This window comes from Carcharhinus amblyrhynchos, unplaced genomic scaffold (assembly GCF_965287045.1).
Source record: "Carcharhinus amblyrhynchos unplaced genomic scaffold, sCarAmb.v2.hapA scaffold_409, whole genome shotgun sequence".
Lineage (NCBI taxonomy): Eukaryota > Metazoa > Chordata > Chondrichthyes > Carcharhiniformes > Carcharhinidae > Carcharhinus > Carcharhinus amblyrhynchos.
The window spans coordinates 1-16,240 of NW_027650149.1; the positions used below are offsets into that span (position 1 = coordinate 1).

General features: G+C 48.2%; 1 protein-coding gene across 1 annotated transcript in view; it reads left to right on the forward strand.

Moving 5' to 3' along the window:
* The first annotated feature begins 349 nt into the window (after positions 1–349).
* LOC145339340 (nck-associated protein 1-like) overlaps positions 350–16,240 on the forward strand; it is an 89,993-nt gene continuing 74,102 nt past the window's right edge. Inside the window, exons 1-4 of the mRNA XM_080183769.1 lie at positions 350–577; positions 5,851–5,988; positions 7,581–7,629; positions 15,954–16,110. Of these exons, the coding sequence (XP_080039895.1) occupies positions 350–577; positions 5,851–5,988; positions 7,581–7,629; positions 15,954–16,110 (572 nt within the window). The remainder of the gene's footprint in view (positions 578–5,850; positions 5,989–7,580; positions 7,630–15,953; positions 16,111–16,240) is intronic.

Genomic DNA, 16,240 nt, shown 5'->3' on the forward strand with positions numbered 1-16,240 from the left:
AGATGAGGGTAGTGTGGTGGATGTGGTTTACGTGGATTTTGAAATGGATGAGGGTAGTGTGGTGGATGTGGTTTACATGGATTTTGACATGGATGAGGGTAGTGTGGTGGATGTGGTTTACATGGATTTTGAAATGGATGAGGGTGCGGATGAGGGTAGTGTGGTGGATATGGTTTATGTGGATTTTGAAATGGATGAGGGTGCAGATGAGGGTAGTGTGGTGGATGTGGTTTACGTGGATTTTGACACGGATGAGGGTGCAGATGAGGGTAGTGTGGTGGATGTGGTTTACGTGGATTTTGAAATGGATGAGGGTAGTGTGGTGGATGTGGTTTACATGGATTTTGACATGGATGAGGGTAGTGTGGTGGATGTGGTTAACCTGGATTTTGACACGGATGAGGGTAGTGTGGTGGATGTGGTTTACGTGGATTTTGAAATGGATGAGGGTAGTGTGGTGGATGTGGTTTACATGGATTTTGACATGGATGAGGGTGCGGATGAGGGTAGTGTGGTGGATGTGGTTAACGTGGATTTTGACATGGGGATCTTACTAAGAAGGCACATGGGATACAGGGTGACCTGACAAGTATCCCTTGTATAACTGGCTTAGCGGTAGGAGACAGAGGGTGGTGAGAGATGGCTTGCTTGAGTGACTGGAGGCCGGTGGTGACGTATCTCAGGGCTCCATGCTGGGCCCAATATCGTTCCTCATTTATATAAATAGAACATCACAGCGCAGTACAGGCCCTTCGGCCCTCGATGTTGCGCCGACCAGTGGAACCAATCTAATGACCCTCTAACCTAAACTATTCCAATGTTATCCATATGCCTATCCACTGACCATTTGAACGCCCTTAAAGTTGGCGAGTCCACAACTGCTGCAGGCAGGGCATTCCACACCCTCACTACCCTCTGAGTAAAGAACCTACCTCTGACATCCGTCCTATAATTACCACCCCTTAATTTAAAGCTATGTCCCTCGTGTTAGCCGTCACCATCTGAGGAAAAAGGCTCTCACTGTCCACCCTATCTAACCCTCTGATCATCTTGTATGCCTCAATTAGGTCACCTCTTAACCTTCTTCTCTCTAATGAAAATAACCTCAAGTTCCTCAGCCTTTCCTCATAAGACCTTCCCACCATACCAGGCAACATCCTAGTAAACCCCCTCTGCACCCTTTCCAATGTCTCCACATCTTTCTTATAATGCGGTGACCAGAACTGTACACAGTACTCCAAGTGCGGCCGCACCAGAGTTTTGTACAGTTGTAACATGACCTCACGGCTCCAAAATTCAATCCCTCTACCAATAAAAGCTAACACACCATACGCCTTCTTCACAACCTTATCAACCCGGGTGCCAACTTTCAGGGATCTATGCACATGTACCCGAGATCTCTCTGCTCGTCAACACTACTAAGAGTCCTTCCATTAGCCCTGTACTCCTGTTACTCTTACCAAAGTGAATCACCTCACACTTTTCCGTATTAAACTCCATCTGCCACCTCTCGGCCCAGCTCTGCAGCTTATCTATGTCCCTCTGCGAACTGTAACATCCATCCTCACTGTCTACAACTCCTCCGACTTTGGTGTCGTCAGCAAATTTACTAATCCATCCTTCTACACCCTCGTCTAGGTCATTTATAAAAATGGCAAACAGCAGTGGCCCCAAAACAGATCCTTGAGGTACACCACTAGTAACTGAACTCCAGGTTGAATATTCCTATCAACCCAGCACCCTCTGTCTTCTATCAGCTAGCCAATTCCTGATCCAAACTGCTAAATCCCCCTCGATCCCATGCATCTGCATTTTCTGCAGTAGCCTACATGGAGAACCTTATCAAACGCTTTGCTAAAGTCCATATACACCACGTCAACTGCCTTACCCATATCCACCTCTTTGGTCACCTTTTCAAAAAAAAGTTGGTGAGGTCACATTGATGACTGTGTCGGGGCTCCGGGGGGGGGTAGTAAGTTTGCTGATAACACCAAGATTGGTTAACGGCGAAGTTGGGTGTTTTGGGTTACGGGAAGATAGAGACAAGATGGTCAAATGGACAGATTAGCGACAGATGGAACTTAACCCTTGAAAAGTGCGGGGTGAAACATTTTGGAAGGAGTGACGAGACAAGGAAGTACTCGGTGAATGGTGGGACACTGGGAACTTCCGCAGAACAAAGAGACGTGATTATCCATAGACGTCGGAAGGCAGATTAGTAGTCCAAAGATGTGCCGGTTACGTTGGCTGGCTGTGCTAAGAAAGTACTCCTTGGCGTCCAGGGATGCGTAGGTTGGAGGGATTGGTGGGTATAATAGAGAGGGACGTGGGGTTGGGGCCTGGGTGGGATTGTGTTCGGTGCAGACTCGATGGGCCTCTTTCTATACTGTAGGGTGGTGAAAAAGGTAGATAGGACCTTTATCAATTGGGGTATCGAGTAGAAAAGCAGGGAGGTGATGTTGGAGTTGTGTAGAACTGGAATACTGTGTGCAGTTCTGGTCATTACAGGAAGGGTGTCATCGCACTGGAGGGGGTTGTGGAGGAGATTGACCAGGATACTGCCGGGGATGGAGCGTTTAGGTTATGAAGAGAGCTTGGGTAAGAATTGGGTTGTTTTCTCTGGAGCAGAGAAGGCGACCCGATCGAGGTGTACGAGGGATAGAGTGGATAAGAACATAAGAAATAGGAGCAGGAGTAGGCCATCTGGCCCTTCGAGCCTGCCCCGCCATTCAATAAGATCATGGCTGATCTGTCGTGGCTCAGTTCCACTTTCCCACCCTCTCCCCTTAATCCCCTCGCTTATCAAAAACCCATCAACCCGTGTCTTAAAAATATTTAGCGAGGCAGCCTCCACCACTTCAACGGGCAGAGAATTCCAGAGATTCACCACCCTTTGAGTGAAGAAGTTCCTCCTCAACTCCGTTCTAAACCGCCTCCCCTTTATCCTGAGGCTGTGCCCTCTAGTCCTACTGTCCTTTCTGAGCGGGAAGAGTCTCTCCACCTCTATCCTATCCATCCCATTCATCATCTTATACGTCTCAATGAGATCTCCCCTCATTCTTCTAAACTCTAACGAGTACAAGCCTAGTTTGGAGTAACGGTTCCCCTGAGGGTCAGTTACGAGGGGGTCACAGGTTCAAGGTGAGGGGGTCGGGAGGGATTTGAGGAAAAGCTTTTGTCCCCAGAGGGTGGTGAGGGTCTGGAATGCGCTAGGCCTCACATCCTTTAGAAAGTACCCGGATGAGCACTTGGCACATTGACATTGGCCAAGTGCTGGGAACTGGGATGAGGTGGGCAGGTCAGGGCCTTTCATGCGTCAGTATGGGTTCGACAGACCGAAGGGCCTCTCCTACACCGTGGGGCTTGGTGATTTGACAATCTTGTTCCTAATTCGAGTCGCAATTTGCCCTGGGCCAGGCCCCACTCTCAAACTCAGTCCTCACTGATTCAGGGCCCGCAAGCTTGTGTCGATAGACAGACGCCAACGGGACGAAGGGTCTCCTGCTGCCAAACTCTATGACGGGGCGGCGAGCGCTTTCCAAAAGCTTTCCACTTGTGGGAAAATGTTTAATTCCCGAAGGATCGGAAAAGCAGAGGAAACGACAAAATGGTTCACTCTTTTTATTTGCATCAACTTAGTGAATTTGGGCGGAAGGGGTGAATTTTTGTTGCTAAATTCTATTTCTGTTGTACGAAGAAAGCACAATCCCACCCAGAACCTACCCCCATATATTACACCCACGAACCGAGGCATCCCTACTTAGTGCGTAGTTTGGCCATCTTTGGAAAGTAGGCATCTCCTAACCCAGCTGGCACTGTTTCAATCTGTGCCAATTTCTAAGGGCACAAGATCCTTTTTTCATTCATGGGACATGGGCATCGCTGGCTGGGCCAATATTTATTGCCCATCCCTAGTTGCCCGAGGGCAGTTGGGAGTCACCCACATTGCTGTGGCTCTGGAGTCACATATAGACCAGACCGGGTACAGATTTCCTTCCCTAAAGGGGAACCAGATGGGTTTTTCCAACAATGGTTTCATCAGTAGATTCTTAATTCCAGATTTTTTTTTATATATAGAATTCAAATTCCATCATCTGCCGTGATGGGATTCGAACCCCGGGTCTCTGGATTATCAGTCCAGTGACACCAGCACCATAGGATCATAGGGTTTGGGTGTCACGGTGGCACAGTGGGTTAGCGCTGCTGCCTCACAGCGCCAGGGAGCCGGGTTCAATTCCCAGCTTGGGTCACTGGCCGTTTGCACATTCTCCCCGTGTCTGCGTGGGTTTTCTCCGGGTGCTCCAGTTTCCTCCCACAGTCCAAAGATGTGTAGGTTAGGGTGGAGTGGCCATGCTAAATTGTCCCTTAGTGTCCAAAGATGTGTAGGTTAGGAGGATTGGCCATGCTAAATTGCCCCTTAGTGTCCAAAGATGTGTAGGTTAGGGTGGATTGGCCATGCTAAATTGTCCCTTAGTGCACAAAGATGTGTAGGTTAGGGTGGATTGGCCATGCTAAATTGTCCCTTAGTGTCCAAAGATGTGTAGGTTAGGGTGGATTGGCCATGCTAAATTGTCCCTTAGTGTCCAAAGATGTGTAGGTTAGGGTGGATTGGCCATGCTAAATTGTCCCTTAGTGCACAAAGATGTGTAGGTTAGGGTGGATTGGCCATGCTAAATTGTCCCTTAGTGCACAAAGATGTGTAGGTTTCGGTGGATTGGCCATGCTAAATTGTCCCTTAGTGTCCAAAGATGTGTAGGTTAGGGTGGATTGGCCATGCTAAATTGTCCCTTAGTGTCCAAAGATGTGTAGGTTAGGGTGGATTGGCCATGCTAAATTGTCCCTTAGTGTCCAAAGATGTGTAGGTTAGGGTGGATTGGCCATGCTAAATTGTCCCTTAGTGTCCAAAGATGTGTAGGTTAGGGTGGATTGGCCATGCTAAATTGTCCCTTCGTTCCAAAATGTGTAGGTTAGGTGGATTGGCCATGCTAAATTGTCCCTTAGTGTCCAAAGATGTGCAGGTTAGGTGGATTGGCCATGTTAAATTGTCCCTTCGTTCCAAAATGTGTAGGTTAGGTGGATTGGCCATGCTAAATTGTCCCTTAGTGTCCAAAGATGTGTAGGTTAGGGGGGATTGGCCATGCTAAATTGTCCCTTAGTGTCCAAAGATGTGTAGGTTAGGGTGGATTGGCCATGCTAAATTGTCCCTTAGTGTCCGAAGATGTGTAGGTTAGGGGGATTGGCCATGCTAAATTGTCCCTTAGTGCACAAAGATGTGTAGGTTAGGGTGGATTGGCCATGCTAAATTGTCCCTTAGTGTCCAAAGATGTGTAGGTTAGGGTGGATTGGCCATGCTAAATTGTCCCTTAGTGCACAAAGATGTGTAGGTTTCGGTGGATTGGCCATGCTGAATTGTCCCTTAGTGTCCAAAGATGTGTAGGTTAGGGTGGATTGGCCATGCTAAATTGTCCCTTAGTGTCCAAAGATGTGTAGGTTAGGGTGGATTGGCCATGCTAAATTGTCCCTTAGTGTCCAAAGATGTGTAGGTTAGGGTGGATTGGCCATGCTAAATTGCCCCTTAGTGTCCAAAGATGTGTAGGTTAGGGTGGATTGGCCATGCTAAATTGTCCCTTAGTGTCCAAAGATGTGTAGGTTAGGGTGGATTGGCCATGCTAAATTGCCCCTTAGTATTGGGGGGGGGTTAGCAGGGTAAATGTTGGGGGTATATGGGGATAGGGCCTGGTTGGGATTGTTGGCGATGGGTCTGTAGGGTTTCCGTGATGCTGACGGCAGTCGGATGTGGAGACTCGGAGCTCGGTGGTTGACTGTGGATTTCCCACTCTTGTTCTGTAGCTCATCACGGATGCCCTCCTCTCACTGCAGTTCCTCTTCCTGAGGAGGAACCTCAAGGCGGAAGACTGGCGGAGTGCCCACCTACTGAGTGTGATCAGTGTACCGGTCACGATGCTGAACCCTGCCAACTCCGACACAGTAAGCACAGCTAGTTACTGCGCGTCTCCCACAGATAACTCTTACCCCCAACTGGAGCCCCTCCTAATCCCCTGCTTCATCCTCAGGCTGTATTAATGAACCCCGGGGGATGCTGATCAATGAGACACTCACGGGGGGATACCATAAACTGCGCGACCCTGAGGCCCTGCGACCCTGAGGCCCATAACCATATGACCCTGAGGCCCTGCCACCCCGTGACCCCAATGCCCCGGCCCCGAGGCCCATGACCCCACGACCGCGAGGTCTCGCCACCCCAAGGCCCGCCACTTCCAAGGCCCCAATTCCCCGACCCCGAGGCCCCGCCATCCTGAGGCCTCGCCACTCCAATACCCGTAAGGCCCTGCCACCCCGAGGCCCGCGACCTCGGTGCCCCAACCCTGAGGTCCTGTGACTCCAAGACCCAACTCTGAGGCCCCGCAACCCTGAGGCCCTGTGACTCCGAGGCCCCGCAATCCCGAGGCCCTGCCGTTCTGAGGCCTCGCCACTCCAACACCTGTAAGGCCCTGCCACCCCGAGGCCCCGTGACTCCAAGACCCGCGACTCCAGTGCCCTGACCCCAAGGCCTCATGACTCCGAGGCCCCCTGACCCTGAGGCCCTGTGACCCTGAGGCCCACGATCCCGAGGCCTCGCCACTCCAACACTCCTAAGGCCCTGCCACCCCGAGGCCCACGATCCCGGTGCCCCGACCCTGAGGCCCTGTGACACCAAGGCCCGCAATCGCGAGGCCCCACCATCCTGAGGCCTCGCCACTCCAACACCCCTAAGGCCTTGCCACCCCGAGGCCCGTGACCCCGGTGCCCCGACCCTGAGGCCCTGTGACTCCAAGGCCCATGACCCCGGTGCCCCGACCCTGAGGCCCTGTGACCCTGAGGCCCACGATCCCGAGGCCTCGCCATCCTGAGGCCTTGCCACTCCAACACCCGTAAGGCCCTGCCACCCCGAGGCCCCGTGACTCCGGTGCCCCGACTCCGAGGCCCCCTGACCCCGAGGCCCACGATCCTGAGGCCTTGCCACTCCAACACCCCTAAGGCCCTGCCACCCCGAGGCCTGCGACCCCGATGCCCCGACCCTGAGGCCCTGTGACTCCAAGGCCCGTGATCCCGAGGCCCCGACACCCTGAGGCCTTGCCACTCCAACACCCTGAGGCCCTGTGACTCCAAGGCCCTCCATCCTGAGGCCCCGCCATCCTGAGGCCTTGCCACTCCAACACCCTGAGGCCCTGTGACTCCAAGGCCCCGCCATCCTGAGGCCTTGCCACTCCAAGGCCCGCGACCCTGAGGCCTGCGCACCCAAGGCCCCTGTGACCCTGAGGCCCTGTGACTCCAAGGCCCGCGACCCTGAGGCCTGCGCACCCAAGGCCCCTGTGACCCTGCCACCCCAATAATCGAGGTCCTGTGGTGATTTGACGCCTGTCTTTGGCGAAAGATTAGATGTGAGTGATGAACACGATGGAATGATCTGTACTTCTCCCTGTCGCACTGGAACATTCCGACGGTGGGGGTTAAAATATCTGGCAATCACAGGATCCTGTATCCGAGACCAATCACCTTTCTGTCACGTTCTGCTTCAGATGCCGTGCGAATATCTATCGCTGGAGGTTATGGAGAGATGGATCATCAGTACGTATAACCCCGTTACGTTCCAACAGTTCACACATCGGTGCCCCAACATTGAGTGAACGAGAGAGAGGGCGAGGGATAGAACAGCAGATTGGCACATTGGCCCACACTGAGTCCACAGACACACACGGGTGGGGCGGTTGAAAGAAAAATCTGTATTCCCAGTTACTGACAATACTGCCCCAATACATTCCCAGTTACTGTACGGACAATACTGCCCCAATACAGTCCCAGTTACTGTACGGACAATACTGCCCCAATACAGTCCCAGTTACTGTACTGACAATACTGCCCCAATACATTCCCAGTTACTGTACTGACAATACTGCCCCAATACATTCCCAGTTACTGTACGGACAATACTGCCCCAATACATTCCCAGTTACTGTACGGACAATACTGCCCCAATACAGTCCCAGTTACTGTACTGACAATACTGTCCCAATACATTCCCAGTTACTGTACTGACAATACTGCCCCAATACATTCCCAGTTACTGTACTGACAATACTGCCCCAATACATTCCCAGTTACTGACAATACTGCCCCAATACATTCCCAGTTACTGTACTGACAATACTGTCCCAATACATTCCCAGTTACTGTACTGACAATACTGCCCCAATACAGTCCCAGTTACTGACAATACTGTCCCAATACATTCCCAGTTACTGTACTGACAATACTGCCCCAATACATTCCCAGTTACTGTACGGACAATACTGCCCCAATACAGTCCCAGTTACTGTACGGACAATACTGCCCCAATACATTCCCAGTTACTGTACTGACAATACTGCCCCAATACATTCCCAGTTACTGTACGGACAATACTGCCCCAATACATTCCCAGTTACTGTACGGACAATACTGCCCCAATACAGTCCCAGTTACTGTACTGACAATACTGTCCCAATACATTCCCAGTTACTGTACTGACAATACTGCCCCAATACAGTCCCAGTTACTGACAATACTGCCCCAATACATTCCCAGTTACTGTACTGACAATACTGTCCCAATACATTCCCAGTTACTGTACTGACAATACTGCCCCAATACAGTCCCAGTTACTGACAATACTGCCCCAATACATTCCCAGTTACTGTACTGACAATACTGTCCCAATACAGTCCCAGTTACTGTACTGACAATACTGTCCCAATACAGTCCCAGTTACTGTACTGACAATACTGTCCCAATACATTCCCAGTTACTGTACTGACAATACTGTCCCAATACATTCCCAGTTACTGTACTGACAATACTGCCCCAATACATTCCCAGTTACTGTACGGACAATACTGTCCCAATACATTCCCAGTTACTGTACTGACAATACTGCCCCAATACAGTCCCAGTTACTGTACTGACAATACTGCCCCAATAAAGTCCCAGTTACTGTACTGACAATACTGCCCCAATACAGTCCCAGTTACTGTACTGACAATACTGCCCCAATACAGTCCCAGTTACTGTACTGACAATACTGTCCCAATACAGTCCCAGTTACTGTACTGACAATACTGTCCCAATACATTCCCAGTTACTGTACTGACAATACTGCCCCAATACATTCCCAGTTACTGTACTGACAATACTGCCCCAATACAGTCCCAGTTACTGTACGGACAATACTGCCCCAATACAGTCCCAGTTACTGTACGGACAATACTGCCCCAATACATTCCCAGTTACTGTACGGACAATACTGCCCCAATACAGTCCCAGTTACTGTACTGACAATACTGCCCCAATACAGTCCCAGTTACTGTACTGACAATACTGCCCCAATACAGTCCCAGTTACTGTACTGACAATACTGCCCCAATACAGTCCCAGTTACTGTACTGACAATACTGCCCCAATACATTCCCAGTTACTGTACGGACAATACTGCCCCAATACATTCCCAGTTACTGTACTGACAATACTGCCCCAATACATTCCCAGTTACTGTACTGACAATACGGTCCCAATACATTCCCAGTTACTGTACTGACAATACTGCCCCAATACAGTCCCAGTTACTGTACGGACAGTACTGCCCCAATACAGTCCCAGTTACTGTAGTGACAATACTGCCCCAATACATTCCCAGTTACTGTACGGACAGTACTGCCCCAATACATTCCCAGTTACTGTACTGACAATACTGTCCCAATACAGTCCCAGTTACTGTACTGACAATACTGCCCCAATACATTCCCAGTTACTGTACTGACAATACTGTCCCAATACATTCCCAGTTACTGTACTGACAATACAGCCCCAATACATTCCCAGTTACTGTACTGACAATACAGCCCCAATACATTCCCAGTTACTGTACTGACAATACAGCCCCAATACATTCCCAGTTACTGTACTGACAATACTGTCCCAATACATTCCCAGTTACTGTACTGACAATACTGCCCCAATACATTCCCAGTTACTGTACTGACAATACTGTCCCAATACATTCCCAGTTACTGTACTGACAATACTGCCCCAATACATTCCCAGTTACTGTACTGACAATACTGCCCCAATACATTCCCAGTTACTGTACTGACAATACTGCCCCAATACATTCCCAGTTACTGTGCTGACAATACTGCCCCAATACAGTCCCAGTTACTGTACTGACAATACTGTCCCAATACAGTCCCAGTTACTGTACGGACAATACTGCCCCAATACATTCCCAGTTACTGTACTGACAATACTGTCCCAATACAGTCCCAGTTACTGTACTGACAATACTGTCCCAATACATTCCCAGTTACTGTACTGACAATACTGCCCCAATACATTCCCAGTTACTGTACTGACAATACTGCCCCAATACATTCCCAGTTACTGTACTGACAATACTGCCCCAATACAGTCCCAGTTACTGTACTGACAATACTGCCCCAATACAGTCCCAGTTACTGTACGGACAATACTGCCCCAATACATTCCCAGTTACTGTACGGACAATACTGCCCCAATACAGTCCCAGTTACTGTACTGACAATACTGCCCCAATACAGTCCCAGTTACTGTACTGACAATACTGCCCCAATACAGTCCCAGTTACTGTACTGACAATACTGCCCCAATACAGTCCCAGTTACTGTACTGACAATACTGCCCCAATACATTCCCAGTTACTGTACGGACAATACTGCCCCAATACATTCCCAGTTACTGTACTGACAATACTGCCCCAATACATTCCCAGTTACTGTACTGACAATACTGTCCCAATACATTCCCAGTTACTGTACTGACAATACTGCCCCAATACAGTCCCAGTTACTGTACGGACAGTACTGCCCCAATACAGTCCCAGTTACTGTACTGACAATACTGCCCCAATACATTCCCAGTTACTGTACGGACAGTACTGCCCCAATACATTCCCAGTTACTGTACTGACAATACTGTCCCAATACAGTCCCAGTTACTGTACTGACAATACTGCCCCAATACATTCCCAGTTACTGTACTGACAATACTGTCCCAATACATTCCCAGTTACTGTACTGACAATACAGCCCCAATACATTCCCAGTTACTGTACTGACAATACAGCCCCAATACATTCCCAGTTACTGTACTGACAATACAGCCCCAATACATTCCCAGTTACTGTACTGACAATACTGTCCCAATACATTCCCAGTTACTGTACTGACAATACTGCCCCAATACATTCCCAGTTACTGTACTGACAATACTGTCCCAATACATTCCCAGTTACTGTACTGACAATACTGCCCCAATACATTCCCAGTTACTGTATGGACAATACTGCCCCAATACATTCCCAGTTACTGTACTGACAATACTGCCCCAATACATTCCCAGTTACTGTACTGACAATACTGCCCCAATACATTCCCAGTTACTGTACTGACAATACTGCCCCAATACATTCCCAGTTACTGTGCTGACAATACTGCCCCAATACAGTCCCAGTTACTGTACTGACAATACTGCCCCAATACATTCCCAGTTACTGTACTGACAATACTGCCCCAATACATTCCCAGTTACTGTACGGACAATACTGCCCCAATACAGTCCCAGTTACTGTACTGACAATACTGTCCCAATACATTCCCAGTTACTGTACTGACAATACTGCCCCAATACATTCCCAGTTACTGTACTGACAATACTGCCCCAATACATTCCCAGTTACTGTACTGACAATACTGCCCCAATACAGTCCCAGTTACTGTACTGACAATACTGCCCCAATACATTCCCAGTTACTGTACTGACAATACTGTCCCAATACATTCCCAGTTACTGTACTGACAATACTGCCCCAATACATTCCCAGTTACTGTACTGACAATACTGCCCCAATACAGTCCCAGTTACTGTACTGACAATACTGTCCCAATACAGTCCCAGTTACTGTACGGACAATACTGCCCCAATACATTCCCAGTTACTGTACTGACAATACTGTCCCAATACAGTCCCAGTTACTGTACTGACAATACTGTCCCAATACATTCCCAGTTACTGTACTGACAATACTGCCCCAATACATTCCCAGTTACTGTACTGACAATACTGCCCCAATACATTCCCAGTTACTCTACTGACAATACTGTCCCAATACAGTCCCAGTTACTGTACGGACAATACTGCCCCAATACATTCCCAGTTACTGTACTGACAATACTGTCCCAATACAGTCCCAGTTACTGTACTGACAATACTGCCCCAATACAGTCCCAGTTACTGTACTGACAATACTGCCCCAATACATTCCCAGTTACTGTACTGACAATACTGCCCCAATACAGTCCCAGTTACTGTACTGACAATACTGTCCCAATACAGTCCCAGTTACTGTACTGACAATACTGCCCCAATACAGTCCCAGTTACTGTACTGACAATACTGCCCCAATACATTCCCAGTTACTGTACTGACAATACTGTCCCAATACATTCCCAGTTACTGTACTGACAATACTGCCCCAATACATTCCCAGTTACTGTACTGACAATACTGCCCCAATACAGTCCCAGTTACTGTACTGACAATACTGTCCCAATACATTCCCAGTTACTGTACTGACAATACTGCCCCAATACAGTCCCAGTTACTGTACGGACAATACTGCCCCAATACAGTCCCAGTTACTGTACTGACAATACTGTCCCAATACATTCCCAGTTACTGTACTGACAATACTGTCCCAATACATTCCCAGTTACTGTACTGACAATACTGCCCCAATACAGTCCCAGTTACTGTACGGAGAATACTGCCCCAATACATTCCCAGTTACTGTACTGACAATACTGTCCCAATACATTCCCAGTTACTGTACTGACAATACTGCCCCAATACAGTCCCAGTTACTGTACGGAGAATACTGCCCCAATACATTCCCAGTTACTGTACTGACAATACTGTCCCAATACATTCCCAGTTACTGTACTGACAATACTGTCCCAATACATTCCCAGTTACTGTACTGACAATACTGTCCCAATACATTCCCAGTTACTGTACGGACAATACTGTCCCAATACATTCCCAGTTACTGTACTGACAATACTGCCCCAATACATTCCCAGTTACTGTACTGACAATACTGCCCCAATACAGTCCCAGTTACTGTACGGAGAATACTGTCCCAATACATTCCCAGTTACTGTACTGACAATACTGTCCCAATACATTCCCAGTTACTGTACGGACTATACTGCCCCAATACAGTCCCAGTTACTGTACTGACAATACTGTCCCAATACATTCCCAGTTACTGTACTGACAATACTGTCCCAATACATTCCCAGTTACTGTACGGACAATACTGCCCCAATACAGTCCCAGTTACTGTACTGACAATACTGTCCCAATACATTCCCAGTTACTGTACGGACAATACTGTCCCAATACATTCCCAGTTACTGTACTGACAATACTGCCCCAATACATTCCCAGTTACTGTACTGACAATACTGCCCCAATACAGTCCCAGTTACTGTACGGAGAATACTGTCCCAATACATTCCCAGTTACTGTACTGACAATACTGTCCCAATACATTCCCAGTTACTGTACGGACTATACTGCCCCAATACAGTCCCAGTTACTGTACTGACAATACTGTCCCAATACATTCCCAGTTACTGTACTGACAATACTGTCCCAATACATTCCCAGTTACTGTACGGACAATACTGCCCCAATACAGTCCCAGTTACTGTACTGACAATACTGCCCCAATACATTCCCAGTTACTGTACTGACAATACTGTCCCAATACAGTCCCAGTTACTGTACTGACAATACTGTCCCAATACATTCCCAGTTACTGTACGGACAATACTGTCCCAATACAGTCCCAGTTACTGTACTGACAATACTGTCCCAATACATTCCCAGTTACTGTACGGACAATACTGTCCCAATACATTCCCAGTTACTGTACGGACAATACTGCCCCAATACATTCCCAGTTACTGTACTGACAATACTGTCCCAATACAGTCCCAGTTACTGTACTGACAATACTGTCCCAATACATTCCCAGTTACTGTACGGACAATACTGTCCCAATACAGTCCCAGTTACTGTACTGACAATACTGTCCCAATACAGTCCCAGTTACTGTACGGACAATACTGTCCCAATACAGTCCCAGTTACTGTACTGACAATACTGTCCCAATACAGTCCCAGTTACTGTACTGACAATACTGTCCCAATACATTCCCAGTTACTGTACTGACAATACTGTCCCAATACAGTCCCAGTTACTGTACTGACAATACTGCCCCAATACATTCCCAGTTACTGTACTGACAATACTGCCCCAATACATTCCCAGTTACTGTACTGACAATACTGTCCCAATACAGTCCCAGTTACTGTACTGACAATACTGTCCCAATACATTCCCAGTTACTGTACTGACAATACTGCCCCAATACATTCCCAGTTACTGTACTGACAATACTGCCCCAATACAGTCCCAGTTACTGTACTGACAATACTGCCCCAATACATTCCCAGTTACTGTACGGACGATACTGCCCCAATACAGTCCCAGTTACTGTACTGACAATACTGTCCCAATACATTCCCAGTTACTGTACTGACAATACTGCCCCAATACATTCCCAGTTACTGTACGGACGATACTGCCCCAATACAGTCCCAGTTACTGTACTGACAATACTGTCCCAATACATTCCCAGTTACTGTACTGACAATACTGCCCCAATACATTCCCAGTTACTGTACTGACAATACTGTCCCAATACATTCCCAGTTACTGTACTGACAATACTGCCCCAATACATTCCCAGTTACTGTACTGACAATACTGTCCCAATACATTCCCAGTTACTGTACTGACAATACTGCCCCAATACAGTCCCAGTTACTGTACTGACAATTGAGCTTGGCTCCCTGACGTGAATAGAATCTGTCCACTCCTCCTCCTGGCAGCAATCACACTTTTCCCTTTTTTTTGGATTGCTGTAAGATTGATTCTGGGAGCTCGCCCTAAAATTCTCTCCCACCATCCCTCTTGTTCAGCACTTCAAATCTTCTTCGTTAAGTTCTCCCCTTGTGACAATCCATCGTACCCATACCTTTGTTAATTTTGTAGTCGTCTATCAGGTCCCACCCCCCAAAGGAAGGGCGGGTTCGGTGGATTGACCATGTTAATTTGCCCCTAACCTAACCACCTAACCTACACATCTTTGGACACTAAGGGGCAATTTAGCATGGCCAATCCACCCTAACCTACACATCTTTGGACACTAAGGGACAATTTAACATGGCCAATCCACCCTAACCTACACATCTTTGGACACTAAGGGACAATTTAGCATGGCCAATCCACCCTAACCTACACATCTTTGGACACTAAGGGACAATTTAGCATGGCCAATCCACCTAACCGACACATCTTTGGACACTAAGGGACAATTTAGCATGGCCAATCCCCCCTAACCTACACATCTTTGGACACTAAGGGACAATTTAGCATGGCCAATCCACCCTAACCTACACATCTTTGGACACTAAGGGACAATTTAGCATGGCCAATCCACCTAACCGACACATCTTTGGACACTAAGGGACAATTTAGCATGGCCAATCCACCTAACCAGCACATCTTTGGACACTAAGGGACAATTTAGCATGGCCAATCCCCCCTAACCTACACATCTTTGGACTGTGGGAGCAAATGGGAGCACCCAGTGGAAACCCAGACAGACACGGGGAGAATGCGCAGACTCCACACAGACAGTGACCCGAGGCCAGATTTGAACCTCTCTCTCTCTCTCTCTTTTCCTGATCCAGTTGGCTTTCTGCTGTGCCACAATAGTTTGAACTTGGATCCAACGTGTCTGAAGCTTTGGAAGGAGGCCATGCAGTGCAGTCTGTGTATCGAGCTTTTCCGGGACGAAGTCATCTTCCACCACAAGGTGGCAGAAGAACTCTTCAGTGGAATGAAAGGGTAATGAGGCCCGGTGGCTGTGAGGGAGCCAGGAGCGCACCCCAACATCTATACACACTTCCTCACACACCCATTCCATCCAACACACACTGCTCAGAAATCAACAACCCCCTGCTGTCCCTGTCCTGGG